This window comes from Piliocolobus tephrosceles, chromosome 5 (assembly GCF_002776525.5).
Source record: "Piliocolobus tephrosceles isolate RC106 chromosome 5, ASM277652v3, whole genome shotgun sequence".
NCBI classification, from domain to species: Eukaryota; Metazoa; Chordata; class Mammalia; order Primates; family Cercopithecidae; genus Piliocolobus; species Piliocolobus tephrosceles.
In genome coordinates, this window is record NC_045438.1 from 150,012,914 (window position 1) to 150,031,543 (window position 18,630).

At 42.1% G+C, this 18,630-nt stretch overlaps 1 protein-coding gene across 2 annotated transcripts in view; it reads right to left on the minus strand.

Moving 5' to 3' along the window:
* Positions 1-6,818: 6,818 nt before the first annotated feature.
* RNF144B (ring finger protein 144B) overlaps positions 6,819-18,630 on the minus strand; it is an 87,468-nt gene continuing 75,656 nt past the window's right edge. For both annotated transcript variants that reach the window (XM_023209778.3, XM_023209779.1), the window contains exons 5-8: positions 18,100-18,304; positions 15,709-15,853; positions 12,024-12,113; positions 6,819-10,487 (exon numbers count right to left, since the gene is read on the minus strand). In XM_023209778.3, the coding sequence (XP_023065546.1) occupies positions 10,347-10,487; positions 12,024-12,113; positions 15,709-15,853; positions 18,100-18,304 (581 nt within the window). In that variant the 3' untranslated portion in view covers positions 6,819-10,346. The remainder of the gene's footprint in view (positions 10,488-12,023; positions 12,114-15,708; positions 15,854-18,099; positions 18,305-18,630) is intronic.

Below are 18,630 nucleotides of genomic sequence, written 5' to 3' on the forward strand. Positions count from 1 at the left end.
TTATGGAATAACTTAGGAAAACTGTTCAAGCATTTCTCCAAGTTTCACTTATCCTCCCTGAGCATTAACTGATCAGCACACAAGAAACCTAGAAAGGCTGAGCTTTTCTTACACTTTTTGTTGCAGCATTGAATGCCATGCTGGTCTCTGATATGACAGGCAGCTTCTCCTTTCTTTCCCCTCCTAAAGTAATGGATATTGATTAACAGAAGGCCAATTTGGCCAGAATGCAGTGTTCCTCCTCTCTCTTCCCAGGCCTCTGGGTTCAATCATATTAAGCAGAGCTCTAACAGCTACTGTATCAGACATACAGAGAGCAAAAAATTTCCGTGGGCATAGGGCAAAAGAATATTCTAATAAGGACAAGCTAATCATCAATTATAGCACAATTGTTCAGCGGTTTCGTGACAAGCTTTAGTTCTTCACATACAAGATGGAAGTATACAATATCAGATTGCATCAGTTTATCTTATGAGCAGACAGAGTGGCAGCGGAGGGGAAGACACACCTCATGCGCTTTCAAAGAGAATTTCTTTCCAAGTAAATGAAAACAACATGGTCAATTAACTTCCTCAAAGCACTTTCAGAACTCGACTCCATTTCCCGTCTTTGTTAAGCTAGTTATGTACTTCAGTGCTCCTGGCTTTCCCCCAAAAAGGAGAAGGCATTTGGGTTGAAAGCATCTCTTAAATGAATTAATTCATCACTCTAAGAAACTCTCCTCTACCCCCTACTTTCATAAGAATTAACTAAAGTTATAAAACCAAGTAGAAATGCATCTCCCACTCAGTTTTTATGCATCCAATCTGGCTGCTCCTTCAACATACCCTATGAGTAATTGTATTTATTCCCCACTTTGTTCCAAAAATGATTTAAGGGTGAGTCCTGTGAGTAAACTTCACGTTAATGAAACCCTTTCTAAGCTAGCTCTGGGTAAAGACTGATAGCAATTGTATGGAGGTTTTAAGATTCGATACAGTAACATGTTCAAGTACAAAATAACATTACAATGAAAAACTTTTTTAAAGCACTAGTTTGGTGGATGCTACAGTTACCAAAGTGTCATTGGATTCGGTTTTGTTTTATGTAAGATCTTTCTCATTTGCTTTCCCCCGACCATTCCCTGCAGACACCACCCTGGATCAGGCTCTCATTAAATGATACCTGGACTATTGCAGTACTGTCCTCAAATTGGCCATACCACTTCCAGCTTCTCCCCTTGCAATTTAACCAACAGACAGTTGTCAGATTAACCTGCTAAAATGTGACTTTGCACATACCACTTTTTTTTTTTTTTTTTTTTTTGAGACAGGGTCTCACTCTGTTGCCCAGGCTGGAGTGCAGTGGCACCATCACGGCTCACTGCAGCCTCAACTTCCCAAGGCTTAGGTGGTCATCGCACCTCAGCCTTCTGGGTATCTGGGACCACACATGCATGCCACCACACCCGGCTAATTTTTGTAACTTTTGGTAGAGACGAGGTTTTGCCATGTTGCCCAGGTTGGTCTCGAAATCCTGGGCTCAAGTGATCCTCCCATGTCAGCCCCCCAAAGTGCTGGGTTTACGGGCATGAGTCACTGCACCTTGCCCCACTCTTCAAGTGCAGAACCCTGAAATGGCTCCTCACCCCAAAAAGAGCCTGTCAACACAGGAGCCTGGCACTCCAGGTCCTCTGTTTCTGCATCCCACAGGTGCTTTATTTCTGTTTCATTCCGTTATTTCTCACTCCCCATGCCACACTGTTCTTGTCATGCCTCCTCTCTGTAATGCCCTTGCTGATCACAATCCTGTCTTTCAACACCCTGATCAGCACCATCTCCGTGAAGTGTGAATTGAAAAGTTCCAACAATCTCGCTCCTTCTCCACAGGTTCATGGCACCTGTCTACACCAATCCCCTGGCATGTACCAGGCATGACCCAATGCAGTCATTCCTCTTTCTGTAGATCAACGTGTTCTTTCTCCTAAACCTAACTAAGCCACTTGAAACAACTAATTGAGACACATTTTGTTTGTAGAAAGAAGGCACTCAATATATGCTTGGTGATTAAAATAACAACTTAGTAGACTTGCTCATGCTTCTCAAACAGGTGTATGTGCACCCCAGGGTATTCTGGGGTACTGGAGGATACAAGACAAAGATAAAGTATCTTTAAGAAATTAATTTTGGCCGGGTGCAGTGGATCCCACCTAGAATCCCAGCACTTTGGGAGGCCAAGGCGGGTGGATTACCTAAGGTCAGGAGTTCGAGACCAGCCTGACCAATATGGTGAAACCCTATCTCTACTAAAATGTACAAAAATTAGCCAGGCATGGTGGTGTGCACCTGTAGCCCCAGCTACTCAGGTGGCTAAGACAATCACTTAAACTCAGGAGGTAGAGGTTGCAGTGAGCCGAGATCTTGCCACTGCACCCCAGCCTGGGTGACACAGCAAGACTCTGTCTCCAAAAAAAAAAAGAAAGAAAAAAGAAGTCAATCTTACCTCAGTAATTTAAAATGTAATCTTTAAAATGAAATCAGGCCAGGTCTCGTGGCTCACACCTGTAATTCTGGGATTTGGGGAGGCTGAGGCAGGAGGATTGCCTGAGTTCGGGAGTTCAATACCAACCTGGGCAACATGGTGAAACCCTGTCTTTACAAAAAAATTTAAAAATTAGCTGGGTGTGGTGGCATGCACTGTAGTCCCAGCTACCTGAGAGGCTGAGGTGGAAGGATCACTTGAGCTTCCACCAGGAAGGTCAAGGCTGCAGTGAGCCGAGATCATCACGCTACTGTACTCCAGCCTGGGCAACAGAGCAAGACCTTGTCTCAAAAATAAAAACAAATAGAATCAGGCCAGTTGTGGTGGTTCACACCTGTAATTCCAGCACTTTGGGAGGCCGAGGTGGGAAGACTGCTTGAACCCAGGAGCTTGAGGCTACAGTGAGTCCTGATCGTGCCCCTGTACTCCAGCCTGAGCAACAAAGCAAGATCCTTTCTCTATGAACAAAATTAATTAAAATCAAAATAGTATGGAGGTTATAATTTTTAATTATAACCTCCTCCTGCCCCAACTGTGTCCCCTCTTTTCCTCTCAGAACAATGACTGGCTAAAAACTGATTGCCTCGGCATGGTGCAGTGGCTCATGCCTGTAATTTCAGCACTTTGGGAGGCGGATGAATCACTTGGGGCCAGCAGTTCAAGACCAGCCTGGCCAACATTGTGAAGCCCTGTCTCTACTAAAAATACAAAAAATAGCTGGGTGTGGTGGCACATGCCTGTAGTCCCAGCTACTCGGGATGCTGAGGCAGAAGAATTGCTTGAACCCAGGAGGTGGAGTTTGCAGTGAGCAGAGATAGCACCACTGCACTCCAGCCTGGGCGACAGAGAGAGACTATCTCAAAACACAAACAAACAAAAAACGGATCAACTACACTTACGGCTGCAAACCCACCTAACTCAGTGGCTTGCTCTCCTCACACCCCCCTAACAACCAACACTTAGAAGCACTTTGACATTCGGGATTTTATTCGATCCACCTAAGCCTGACCTGAGATAGGGATGAAATGACACTATACAATAAAGGGCTGGCCCCAGACCATACCACCAGTCAAGAGCACAGCCAGGTCTAGAACTGAAGCCATCTTATTGCCAGCTGGGTGTCTACCTCCAACCACACACCACCTGGATTGGCAGAGGGCCGGGAGGACAGAGGACGCTGCGCACTTGTTCTGTGGCCAGGGTGACACCAGGTTTGCCAGCCCTCTCCCAGCACCCTGTTCACATGCCCTGGTGGTGCCAAAGTCCCAGGCCCAGGCTGGAATTCAGGACACACCACGCAGGGTGGTATGTGGATTTCGGAACTTGTTTTAAAATGAATTGGCTTGTCTTCAAAACGCAAGTCAAGGCTGATCAATAATCAGAAGTCCCACAACTTATCTCAAAAATACCTTCACGTTGATTTTATCTGAATGTGTTCAGTACTATTGATGTTAACCATCCCTCCACTCCCCACAAAAGAAAACAGATCTTCTTGAATCATGTCAGGTCCTTAAGGACCTACATTCTGCAAGATAGAACGACCAGCCCGTATATATCTACAAGATAGAACGACTACAAGATAGAACGACCAACATTCAACTTAATTTGCTTCTCATCCAAAGCCCGAATTCCATATTTAACATCTTAAAAGCAAAACTGAGGGCACATATGGCACTGATGAAAATCGAAAATCATAAAGGCAGAAAATGGAATTGAAAGGACTTCTTTTTTTTTTTTTTTTTCTGAGACGGAGTCTCTCTGTCGCCCAGGCTGGAGTGCAGTAGCGCGATCTCAGCTCACTGCAAGTTCCGCCTCCCCAGTTCAAGCCATTCTCCTGCCTCAGCTTCCCGAGTAGCTGGGACTATAGGTGCCCGCCACCTCGCCCGGCTGATTTTTTTTAGTAGAGACGGGGTTTCACCGTGTTAGCCAGGATGGTCTCGATCTCCTGACCTCGTGATCCACCTGCCTTGGCCTCCTAAAGTGCTGGGATTACAGGCGTGAGCCACCGCGCCCGGCCTGAAAGGACTTCTTTATGGATGAGAAATGAAGTTCATTATTTGGAGTCCCCTTTCCAGGTTTTGAAACTGCCAGTTGATTTATTTAATGGTAGGCTACAAATACACGTTTGAGTACAAGTTGGTAATGTTAAGAAGAAAGGAGTTAGATGTGAGTTAACAGTCCCTTTGAGTCTCGATTGGAACTTCTGAGAATGTACTTTGTAGGCGAGAGGCAAGCACTGGGGCATTTGGGGTGAGTATATAGATTCAGCTATAATTCTGCTTCCAATATTAGCAAGTCAGAGGGAGGCCACCGTGTTATGTTTCTAATTACCTTCCATCTCCTGTCCTTCTCTAGCCAAACCTCAAGGAGTGAGGTGAGGGGATCTCAGGGTGCCCACCAAAACACAGCCTCTAAGTGATTATTTGAAATAATATGTTCTTAGGTACATCTCCACTGATACAGATAAATGAGAGGGTACTACGTTCTCTTAGGACCCACAGATTTGGGAGTCAAAGACTCAAAATTACTAATGAAAGAGCATTATAGAACTTTCAAGTCCTAGTGCATTCTTTTCCCAGCTGTCACTCATCATTATGACGCTTAGCAAGACATGAATACAAAACATTGCTTTCTCCATAAAATGGATCTAATCTGCCCCATTTATCTCAAAGGATTGTTCTCAAAAGTTCTTTAGTTTACGTAAAAATATACAAATAAAACATTATAATTGCTATTAACGCATTTAAGCAGATTTGTTTCCTTTTTCTCATAGAGTTGGGCATTATCTTTAGGGTCTAAAGAAAACTAGATTTATTATCTAACAAATGAAAATAATTGAATTACAGAAAAACCTAATTATTATTCTCCTCCAAATCACCAGATTCATAATTTGCATTGCAATGAGTTTGCTGGTTAGGGCACTGATTAAAATCACTGCTATATAAAATGGTTCATTCAATATTTCTTTGGGAATGCAAATTCAAGTTTAGCAAACAATAAGCACACTTTCAAAATGAAATAATGTTGACATTCTAGGAGATGATTAAGAAAATTAAGAAACCACAACCCAAAAGTCTTTTTAAATGATCTTATTGATTTCCTCAAAACGGAATGATTAGAAAACGAAATTTGAATTGTACGTCAATTGTAAACCTTTGTATGCAGGTACCATTTTAGAAGCATCTCGCCTTCAATAAAAAGGCTTCTACACCAGTACAGGAGAGTGAGCTTTTGGTTTTGTAGAAACACAAGCTCTAGTTGTTAAGTAATCTTTGGCGCCCAACTTAAGGCCTGCCTTGAATACTAATTCAAATGGAAATGACCTTAACACTCTAAATCCTTTTGGAAGGTTAGAACTGACCTTAGCATTTTGTCCAACCCTCACTTTACAGAACAAACGACTTTGACACTTGGCAGCATTTTTTATTAGAATGATCAAAGATCTGTATTATTCGTTATTAATTCCTGTGCACGGGCAGTGTGAACTATCACCCCTACAAAGAGAAAAGCGTGTAACAAAGACATTACACTTACCCCCGCCCCACTGTCTTTTTTTTTTTTTTGAGACGGAGTTTCACTCTTGCTGCCCAGGCTGGAGTGCAATGGCACAATCTTGGCTCACCGCAACCTCCACCTCCCAGGTTCAAGCAGTTCTCCTGCCTTAGCCTCCCAAGTAGCTGGGATTACAGGCATGCGCCACCACGCCCAGCTAATTTTTTTGTATTTTTAGTAGAGACAGGGTTCTAATTTTTGTGTGTTTTTAGTAGCGATGGGGTTTTACCACGTTGGCCAGGCAGGTCTCAAACTCCTGACTTCAGGTGATCCGCCCACTTTGGCCTCCCAAAGTGCTGGGATTACAGGCGTGAGCTACCACACCCACCTGGCCTCATTTCTTTTAAGAAGTAAAGTAGCAAGAGTTATTTCCATAGATGGTATTGCAAATTCTGGTACATTTTGTAAATTCAGAACCTAGGATTTAACAGTGACTTGGTTGGTTCTTAGAGGATAAAATTGAACATGCCTAGAATTGTGCAGCGCAACAAAGGTTAACACAATTGATTTCCTGCTCACATTTATTGTGGCTAGAGAGCCTATTTTCTTCTCCAAAAATTGGAAAAATACAACACAATAGCAATTTTTTAAAATACATAAAACTTCCCAGAGCATGACATGAGACATAATAGCCTGTATATATCAATTGTGATCGCTTTATAAAATGTCATTCATCTAATGCATTTCTGAAATTGCCCTTAAAGCTACACATACACACATGACTCTATATCACATAAAGGCATCCATTCATGAACAGAAAGAAAAGTCTTTTATAAGTACTGTGTAGGGAAGGCTAAAGTAATACATACTTAGATTCAGAATAATTTTTAAGAAAAAATGTGGGGTTCCAAGAAATGGTGATTTACGTTCAAATGAACATGTACATTTGCAAACCTGGATAAGTAATATTTTCATGAAGCACGCTACGAGAAAATTCACACTGAATTATTTGTTTTTCAAAGGCCTCTTTCAAAGTACAGACTCCAAGTCCAAAGCAAATACCCACGGCATGAACAAATAGGATGCCTAAGATTCTAACATTTGCTTCTGCATGGCTTTCCTCCTCACTTCCCTACCTCATAATAAGAAAAATTTCCTAGATGGGACAATGGTAAGATGTTGTGCTAATACATTCCATAGGATTTCTGGATGCTGGACTATTACATTCAGGTTACAATTTGGGGACGGATTTGTTATTTCTATTGCAAATGGACTACACTATAAACACAAAAAGATTCCTGCCACAGCATCCAAATACCCCTAATACAGAAAGAGAATCACTCAGAAAGGACAAAGCTGGCAGACTGAGAAAGGAGGCAAGAGTAAACTCTGGCACTGGCCAATTATCTAAAACAAGAATAGCAGCCTCTGTTATCAAAGTTGCCAGTTAAAATTGTCAGCTGTCAGGCACAGTGACACACACCTGTAATCCCAACATTTTGGGAGGCCAAGGTGGGTGGATCGCTTGAGCCCAGGAGTTTGAGACAAGCCTGGGCAACACACAGAAACTCCATCTCTACAAAAAGTACAAAACTTAGCCAGGTGTGGTGGTGTGCGCCTGTAGTCCCAGCTGCTCAGGAGGGTAAGGTGGGAGGAACGCTTGAGGCCAGGAGGTAGGGGTTCTGTGAACCATGATCATGCCACTGCACTCCAGCCTGGGTGAGAAAGGGAGACCCTGTCCAAAAAAACAAAAAGTTGCTAGCTCTCTTCTCTATAAAGAGTCTCTAGATTGGTTTGCATCATGCCCTTTGATGCACCAGATATGTTTAACCAACCTAGTTTTGTTGATTCTGACAATCTCACACATTTAAGAATTTACCATTTTTCAGGCACTTTTCAACGTTAAAAAAAATTAAATCCAGTTATTGAAAATCAGTTTGACAAACAACCCCCACTCCATAGCCCTGGCCGAAAAAAAATAAGCAGCTAATTCGGTGATACGATCTCTGTAAGGCGGCAAATTCCTTCAATTTTCCAAGGAAATAGCATATATATTTTCTTCCATCTTAACTCCAAATTTGGGACCTCTTCCTCTGGTAACACAGTATTTTAGGTTACTTGAAATCAGCCCCCATTTAAAAGACTCTTTGTGGCACCAAGCTTAAAGCATTTACTGACAGAGGACATCGCCACTATTAACATTCTTGTTACAAAAATTCAGTTTCAGTTGAGTTCCTGTAATCCCCTGAGCACTTATAAATGCCTTTTACCTATAATGAGGCAGTAGGCTATGTGTAAAACAAAGCAAATGAACTGTTCAAATATATGTAAATCTGTAATTATACTAACATGAACTACACTGATAGAAGACAGTGTTTTTTCTCTGAAGTGTTTAGAGTTTCAAAAGAAAAGGACACAATATTAAGAAATTTCTACTAGATGATTAAAAATGATTTTGGTTGGTTGCCATTCCCAGGTTTTCCCAGAGTTCTCATCTATGTCCTATACAATGTGTAAATTAAAATGTACATGACCAATTGATGTACTACAATACATCAGATATCAATATATACACGTGAATTAAAGTTCCTTAAATATACACATCCCCACTTAGGATATATCCTATTACATAGGCAAAGCATCATCCTTTAATAATAGGTCCAAGATAGCAGCAATTTGATATTCTATTACCCAGTTACCTCAGAAAATATCATAGATCCTGAATATTTCCTGATAAGGTATCCCTGGCTTCAAAAACTCTACAGTAACATTTAGCATAGGTCTCATGAAGCACCAGGCTACACTGTCAATAGCAATTATATAATCCTGTCATTGGAGAAAAGGTTTTATCCTTTCAAAACCTCGTTATTCAAATCTGACTAATGGTATAATGGAAAAAATAAGTCCCAATGAGGTGATATATAAATTTAAACTAAAATATATAAAGCATTTCTATTTTATTTCTTACATGTTTTTGTTGCTATTTTATCAGTGCCTTGTAACAAAGTATTCAGACTGTCCTAACAGATGCTGAAACAGCAATAATAAATTATGCTGAGAAAAGAGCTGCTCTGTGTTTGAAAATATGTAAATGACTCGGTTATCAATTCGTGTTTTTACAAACAGAGATGGCAGGATATTGTACTAAGTACTGTTTTAAAAGAGTTATGAGTCTATACCCTTGGGTAAGTTATGAACTTACAACCAAAATTCACATATATAATATGCAAAAAATCTTTAGGCAGATTTACAATAAACCATTTCAGTCACAGAAGGATAGAATGGCTCTTAAGTAAACATTTATTTTGTGTGTACTATTGGGTGTATCCATGCATGCTCAATGGATAGAAATTACAGGCAGGCTGCAAGTCACATGGATTCTAGATGTACATAATATACACTTTAATATTTACTCTCCATGTGTACTCTTAGGCCCGATTCCAAATCTATTGGGTATGTGAACACAGGTCCTGAGAAAGGTCCCAGTTATCTATGACGGAAGTTTTGAAACTCTACCACTCTACCCGTATTTCACATGAAACGGTTTTGTAGACCACAGCTACCGGCTGTAAGAGACAAGTTGGCCAACTTAGAAAACTTACATTTGCCAAGGGAGAGACACTAAATTAGACCATATTGTTTAACAGGCTGCAACTCTTTTACCGGGAAGGGGCAACTCCCTCTGCACAGCAGTTTCTCCTGCTTGAAGCTGAGATCACACAAAGAGAAACCTATTGTGTTTCTGCCAAATCACAGCAGGAACACTGGGGACAGCACACCCAGTAGCCAGCAGAGGCACGACCACTATATCAACTGCTGAGATCAGCAGCCTGCTTTACAGCTCCTGTGAGGATTTCTCCTCACACAGTCTTATCCTTCTCCTCATCAGGTTTCCCCTGTGTTTCTCATGGTAGTCAAATCAACACAGAACAGGCCCTGGCTTCTTGGTTATCTTCTATGTTGCCAAACATGACAACACACTTATTATATCAAATGTTCCCTCAAGCTCCTTGAATTTGGCTGGAAGTAGAACAGTCCAGTGAGGTCCTTTGGAAGATAAAATGGTATGTTCATTCATCTCAAGCAACCCCAAAGCTCCCGACATGCTCCATAGACACAGCTGGACTGTTGAGCCCAGTTCTTGTTACACAGGAACGCTCACACCCAGGACTTGGCCTTTCCTGATGCTGAAGGCGGGCAGGCAAGTTCAAAGTCTGGACACAGAGGCACTTTCAAAGTTGGCAAGGAGAAGGAGGCAAGGTCACTAAATGGGGCTTCATCACTGTGCCATCTCACGTAACTCACACATCTGGGGCAAATGAACACAGAGATCTTTAGGTTGTAGATGGGTCGTGCTTTTTCTTCTTGCCCCGACAGGACTTGCAGACACAACAGATTATACATGGGGAAGCCAGGAGTAACAAGGGTGAAGTAACCAAGGCAATGATGCCCAAGCCTACGAGGATCCCCACCACCTGGAAATTTCAAAGAAAAGCATATTTCAGCAATTAAGTATTTCAATATGTATACTTATTCCAACTACACTATCTGCTGTGGGCCAAATGTTTGTGTCCCCCTGAAGCTCATATGGTGAAACCCTAAATCCCCGATGTGATGGTATTTGGAGACGGGGCCTTTAGAAGTTAGTTGGTTTATGACGGCAGGGCCCTCATGATGGGATTGGTGCTCTTACGAGAACAGATGCCAGAGAGCTTGCTTCCTTTCTCTAGGCTCGATGCCGTGCGAAGACACCGCAAACAAAAATGCCCATCTTCAAACCAGGAAGAGAGCCCTTGCTAGGACATGACCATGTTGTCACCTGAACCTCAGACTTCTCAGCCTCCAGAACCATGAGAAGTAAATTTCTGTTCTTTAAGCCTCCCAGTCTATGGTCATTTGTTATAGCAGCCTGAACAAGACATCATCTCAGGCACATAGAATAGTTACATTTCTGGGATCTTTCAGCTAGTGCCCAGGATTGATCTGAATTGGAGAGAAGCCAGAGAGATACAAAGGACCATATCAAGGATGGAAACCATCCAAATGCCAACTCAAGCTGTCGCAAGCTCAGGAGAGTCATGAATTATCGGTGTTGGTGCTCTCTCTACCTGAATTTCCTCAACTAGCTCATGGGGATGTTAATGATTACTAGGATATTAGCACTGACTCCCTCCAAAGGAACACGGCCTTTAATAAATATAAAACACTATTAAAAATAAACCATGACTCCTTTTGAACCTGCCACATAAACACACAATGGCATGTACAGAGGGATCTAAGCCCCAGGAAGGGCTCACAGGGTTTCAGAGCACTGCCTGATATGGTCTGGCTGTGTCCCCACCCAAATCTCATCTTGAATTGTAATAATCCCCACGTGTCAAGGGCAGGGCCAGGTGGAGAGAACTGAATCATGGGGGCGGTTTCCCCCATGCTGTTCTTGTGGTAGTGAATGAGTTTCATGAGATGTGATGGTTTTATAAATGGGAGCTCCCCTGCACAAGCTCTCTCGCCTGCCACCATTTAAGATGTGACTTTGCTCCTCCTCTGCCTTCTGCCATGACTGTGAGGCCTCCCCAGCCATGTGGAATTGTGAGTCATTAAACCCCTTTCCTTAATAATTAACCTAGTCTCAGGTATGTCTTTATTAGCAGTGTGAAAACAGACTGATACACTGCCTTTGAAAGGTAATATGCCTTAAAGGGCTTTAGGAAAGTCATTCCACTGTTTCTCAAGAGGAAAGAATATCTGCCTGCATTCTGCATGTCACTGTTGATTGCCTGGCAGCTCTGGTGCCCCTGCTCCTCCACTTGTCCTTAAGGAGACTGTGCTCATGAATTAACTTTAGGTAGTTACCCCATTACTTTTCCCTTGTCCTGCCCTGACACTCTCCAGAAGCTCCCAGGCTGAGACGGGACCTCCCAGGAGGGAACAGTGCAGGGAAGAGGAACAGGGGGGCTCTTTAAGCCATCACAGTTTTGGTTTATGTCACGCTCCCTGTAAGGTCAGGGTACCTGTGTTCGGTTCCACATCACTGACGCTCTTGAGTGGCCAAGTTTATTTCTGCATGGCCCTTTGTCATAATGTCTGAGGAAAATGTCATTCTGAAAAATAAAAAGATTGGTTTCAGTAAATATGCAGTTTTAAATTGAGAAATGAATGCAAACCACATCAGATCACCAAATGGAAGGCAAACTTTTTCTCTGGTGATATCAGTGACTCCCTCTAGAATTCCAAGCCCATAATCTTTATCTCGGTAGTTTTGTAAATCACCAAGTGAAAACAGATTATAATCAATAAGAATCTCAATTAATTTTTAAAAAGAAAAAAAAAAAGAGTAGTAACGACCTGACTACTTATCTTAGCAAGGTAGCTCTGGCAGAGGTACAATGTACAATGGAATGGGAAGACCAGGAACAAGGCAGCTGAAAGGCTGGTGTGGCAAACCAGGTGCGAGAACATGCCAGTGACTGAGGATGGATGGAGAAGAGGAAGTTACAGTCCTAAGATATTAAGAAAGTAACTAGAAAGAAACAAGGAGAAGCAACCACAGAGAAGGGAAAGTGGTTGGGTTGAAAGAAGGCAGTGGCTTTATTGAGAGAAGTGACAACACAGAGATGGAGTTTGTTGGGAAGATAAGTTTGGACATATTGAACTTGAGAGATGGTTGAGACATCCAAGCAGGGCTGTTCAAAAGGCAGCTCATCACATAGAACTACACTGAAAAAAAACAAAAAACAAAAAACAAAACTTGAACCTCAGCAGAGAAACTAGCTCAGGGTCCAAATTAGGTGTAGATAATCTACCTAATAGTCTGTTCATTAGACAAATGGAGAAAGGGGTCTCAACTGGGCATCAGTGTACGTGGGATAGAAGAAACCATACAAGAGACTGAGATTAACTAGAAAGAGGGGTAAACTGAGAAGCAAAGGGGCTGCTGAACACAGGCATTTAAGACTGGGTCGAGGAAGATGCTAGAAAGGGAACTGGGATATGACCAGAAAGGTAGAAGAGAAACCAACAGAGATGGTATCACTGAAATGGATGTGGTCAAGATGTTAAATGCAAAAGAGAATCTAGGTACACTAAGAACAAGTATTATTGGGTTCTGCCAGTAAGAAATCACTCAAAATCTGGGAAAGGGGTACAGTCGGGGTGTGACTACGTGGCCATCCGAGCACATTGCAGTGTTTGGAAGGTAAGTAATGTCAGTAGCAAGAGGTGATTAGGCTTTTATTGAAGCTTGGCTTCTAAAGGAGAGATAACTAGAGGGGTAGTAAGGAAAAGATGCAGGCTTTAAGAAAAACATTTACTTGTGTTTAAATGTGACACAGTCGAATGCATGGATATGCTGAGAGACTGTAGAGTGGAAATTGAAACCACAGGAGAGGAAAGAGATAACTGAACAGCTCAAGTCTCTAAGGCTATGGACAGGAATAGGATTCTAAAGCAGACAGTTAAGCATAACTCATCCTCTGAAACTACAGGGATAAGAATCAAGGCAGGAACAAGCTCAACTCCAACAACACTCAAAATTCCTGTTTCGTGTCAGTCTCAGGCCTAGATTTTAGACAGTCACCCCTGTCCTGGCCCCAGGCTCTCACACTCTTCTATAAATAGAGATCCACACCATCATCTGATGTAGAACTCCACTTGCGTAGAGAAAAACATCATTACCAACAGTCCAATGCCCCTGGCTAAAACTGAAAATGAGATCTTAGAAAACAGTCACCAGAAAAAAGATGCTTCAACATCTGAAGTATGTGTATTCAGCCATTTAACATCTGCACCATTTCATCTCCAGAACCAGAACAGCACAAGAGACAGAACAGCATGTTCTTTGCAACACCATCCCCCAAACACATTTCAGCCAAAGGATGGAGATCTGGTGCACATAATTGTTCCCTTACACTCTGGCCTCCTAAAGAGAACCTCATGGGCTCGGCCTCCTTGTGGATATGAACCCAATTAATATTCTGGTGAAACCTGAAGGAAAAAAAAAACAAAAACTGTTTTTCACTTGTAATGCATGCGTGATGTACAGTCAGTAAAATCCTCATCCAGAATATCACTCATTTAGGTGTGTGCTAGGTCTTAAATATCAAACAAAATTGTAACTCAAGGGCCTATCACAAATCAATTTCTAAATGGAAAATATGTCTTCCAACCTGAGCTGCTGAACTTCTAAAGTCTAAAATGTCCATTTTCTTCCCCCCAGTTCATACCTCTTCTTAAATCACTAAGATGGAGGTTATTATTATTATTCATACATGTCATCTTAAACAACATATCGAGTTTTCAGTTAAAAATCAAGCAGGTGGTGGCCAGCAGATATTACATGCTAACTGCACACTCACTACTCACTAAGCTTGTCTGAACTAAAGCACTACACAAATCACTTGTTGGATTAAAGCAAATCAAGCAATCAAAACAAAGAGCTGAGAAAAGAATAGCAACTCAATGGTAACTGAGTGCTTACACTGATATGGACATATTTTAGAGGTCCAAATTGCCAAAACAGAGTGTTATCTACAAACAACTTATGCTACCCCCAACTTTAAAAGACCAGAAGTGAAGTAAGACCTACTCACTAACCCTTCGCACTGCATTTTTAACTCTGAAGTTACCATTAGCCTTGGCACAGGGCTGAATAAAACTGCACCTGAATGTGAGAAGACTTGATTCATGAATGGTGAGAAAAAATTGAGCCAAGCCCCTTGATCTGGGAAGGGAACACTGTCAAAACAGTAGTGATAATGCTGCATGCCCATGAACAAAAGAAGAGAGAGAGAGAGAGCACGCGCATGAGGGAGAGATGAGAGAGAGAGAGAGAGAGCGTGCATGAAGGAGAGAAGAGAGTTAAGAGACACCATTGATTTTAACCATTTTTCTTTAAATTCAAAAAGAAGAAAAAAACCTAATAGTGGTAGGCAGAATAACTACCTCTCAAAGATATCATGGCCTAATCCCCAGAATCTGTGAATGTGTTACCCTATATGACAAGAGGGATTCTGCAAGTATGATTAAATTAAGAACCCTGAGATAAAGGAGACTAGCCTACATTATCCTGATGGGCCCAATCTCATCACATTGGTCCTTTAGGCAGAGAAACTTTCCCAGCTGTGGTCAGAGGGAGCAATCACTAAGAAAGAAGGCAGTGAGAGATCTGATGTTGCTGGCTTTGAAGATGGAGGAAGAGGCCACAAGCTAAGGAAAGCAGACAGCCTCTAAGGCAAGAAAACAGATTCCCCCTTAGAGCCTCCAGAAAGAAATGCAGCCCAGCTGACACCTTGATTTTAATCCAGCAAGACCTATGTCAGACTTCCAAAGTGAAAAACTGTGGGATAATTTTTTTTGTGTGTAGTATTTTAAGCCACTAAGTATGTGCTAATTAGTTACAACAGCAATATAAAATGAAAACATTAATAGTCCTTTACATAATAGAGACAATGTCCAAATAGCAAGAAATGCCCCTAAAACAAAAGCTTGCCTTTAACACCAAGGTGGCATATGTAAGGTCATCAAAAAGGTGTTTTTAGATATCTAAAGTAGCAGGCTTAGGAAGTCTCATTAAGAAAACTAAATTCCTTTTGCAGGACAAAAATCGCCTCAATATTTTAAAGGAAAATCTGTAGGATATCGGCTGTGGTGCAGATACAGTATACAAAAAATCATACAACAAACCTAGGTGGCACTTACGTCCAAGTTCTGGAGGCAGTACCAGCAAAATGTATGCTTGCAGTTTTTGCACATCATCTGAGCGCAGCCTTCATTGCGTTCGATATAAACCCGGCACACTGGGCATTGCTTAATGGGGGCTTCTGCATCTGTCCCAAAGAGGGCTCTAGAAACAAAATGGATGAGAAATGGTCATCAGTTGAATTCCCAGGGCTCCTGATGGTTAGATAATGAACTCATAGTTATCCATGCTTAATTCACTTCCAAAAGACAGGGTGTGGGCAAAAACATTATTAGATGTACAGACAACTCATACAAGAAAGAATCTTTATTTTGGCTTTCTGTGAATTATATAATTACAGTTTCCACCACTGATTTCACTCACTACTTTGTCAAATTAATATTTCATTCCCTAAGTATGCATTGCCTAAATAAGAACAGCAAGGAGTTGGCTACACAGCAGAGAAACCAGGTTAGGGTCCAAACTGGGCGTACACAATCTAATGGTCTGTTCCTTAGACAAATGGAGAAGGGGGTCTCAAATACCAACACTTTAAAATAATGTCCAATACTTTCAAAAGACCTTCTCCAAACAGACGAAGAGACCAATACAGGCTCACAGCCCCAAGGGGCACAGAAAATAAGCAATAGGAATTGGAGTGGGAGAGAGGGATAGGTGAGCGATAGCACCAGGTAACACTTTAGCTACTGCCCATCAAAACTACCACCCAGCACACAGACATATAATTCACAGAGTGTTGTCAAATCTATTATCAGATTTCATATGAACAATAACCTCATATTGTCATAAGACAGTTATTACAGGTTGAGCATCCCTAGTCCAAAATTTGAAATCCAAAATGCTCCAAAATCTGAAACTTTTTGAGTGCCGACATGACAAAGGAAATGCTCATTGGAGCCTTTCTGACTTCTGATATTCAGAGTAAGGATGCTCAACCAATAAATCTATAACGAAAATATTTCAAAATCTGAAAAAACTGAGATCTGAAACACTTCTTACCCCAAGTATTTTGGATAAGGGATGCTCAATTTGTGTCTTAATTCCCTTATTTTCAGATAAGGAAACAGACTCACAGAGGCTGAGTGACTTCTATGAGACACACAGATACTAAGTGACAATGTCAGAATGCAAATCCTCCTATCCTCTGAGTTCTTTACATCGCCCTGTGATACCCGTGGAGCTTCCTGCTATGGCCACGAAAATGCAGGCAACACTGGTTTAAATCTGGCTAAGAGGGCACATGCGTGGCACGTGTATTAGCTCTTTTATTCCTGTCCATTTGTTTGTTCTGACATTCAAGCACAGCATCGTAGCCAGGTAGCATTACTATTCCTGGAGCCTGGTTCTACACATTCTGGGTGCACTGTGTGATTAAGCCAATGGGGTTACAACACTGGTATTTTGTTCTTGCTGATGCAGAACAACTATAGCCTCAAGCAAAGCAGGAATGAAACCCAGAGGTCTCTCACTCTGGGCACTGCTGCTGCCATAAAAACCCTCTGTATCGTCCAAGTGCAGTGGCTTATGTCTGTAATCCCAGCACTTGGGGAGGCAGGCGTAGGTGGGTGGATCACTTGAGGTCAGGATTTCAAGACCAGCCTGGCCAATATGGTGAAACTCCATCTCTACTAAAAATACAAAAATTAGCCAGGCATGGTGGCAAGTGCCTGTAACCCCAGCTAATTGGGAGGCTGAGGCAGGAGAATCGCTTGAACCCAGGAGGCGGTGGTTGCAGTGAGCCGAGATCATGCCACTGCCCTCCAGCCTAGGCAACAGAGCAAGACTCTCTGTCTCAAAAACAAAATGAAAAAAACAAAAACCCCACTGTACTAAAAAGGTACAGATTTAATTGCTTCCTATCACAATAAAATCTCAACCTTTACAGAGCATAAAGTACCACGAGAGAACCCTCCTTTCTATGTGCTGAAAGAATTTAGGACCATTGTTTCTATTCCTGCATTCTTTCTAATATGACTGTCACACATCATGAGCTGGCAATTTAGTCAGCTAAGAAAATTTCTGTCTCATTTTGCAAGCAACAAGAATGATATATCCCAATACAGGCAGATACGGCATCTGAGCAAATAGCTGGGACAAGTCACGATTTCCTACTGAGAACCAGTAGACCACAGCGCCTTGCTACCTAAAGAGAAAGCAAAACTCACACAAACTTTAATTCCAGCAATATCTGGAAGATTCTTCTGGGGTGAACAACTAGAAATGCTTTTGTATTGGCAACTTACCAATTCTGAGACACTTCTCAGGGAAGTTCTGCAAGAAAACAACCAATCTCTAAACGCCATCACAACGTAATTCCTTCTACATGTAACGTATGTTGAGTTTCTAAGAAAACTAGTGAATAATCCCAAAGACAAAGTTTCCTTTCTTACCTGTGCTCTGTTGGCAGGACAATAGGCTGATTGTCTCTACAGGAGACCTCTGCATGCCAAGCATCCTTGCAACATGAGCAGAATTTCAGGTGGCAAGAAGGGCATTCCACCAGCACAGGCTGTCCTGGGTCACTCGATGCCACAGGGCACACTGTCTGACAATCTGCAACAGGACACCATGTTCGGCAGGGGTCCAGATGAACTTCTGAAGTGTAAAGAAAGAAAATGTGATGGTCTGCCCGATTCACGTTTGAGTCTTTCTCACCTTCATTTGCCCTTTTATTTATTTAATGATTTGGAACCAGAGTCTCACTGTGTTGCCCAGGCTGGAGTGCAGTGGCACGATTTCAGCTCACTGCAACCTCCCCTGCCTTGGGTTCAACCGATTCTCCTGCCTCAGCCTCCCAAATAGCTGGGACTACAGGTGCACACCACCGTGCTTGGCTAATTTTTGTATTTTTAGTAAAGACGGGTTTCACCATGTTGGCCAGGCTGATCTCGAATTCCTGACCTCAAGTGATCCGCCTATCT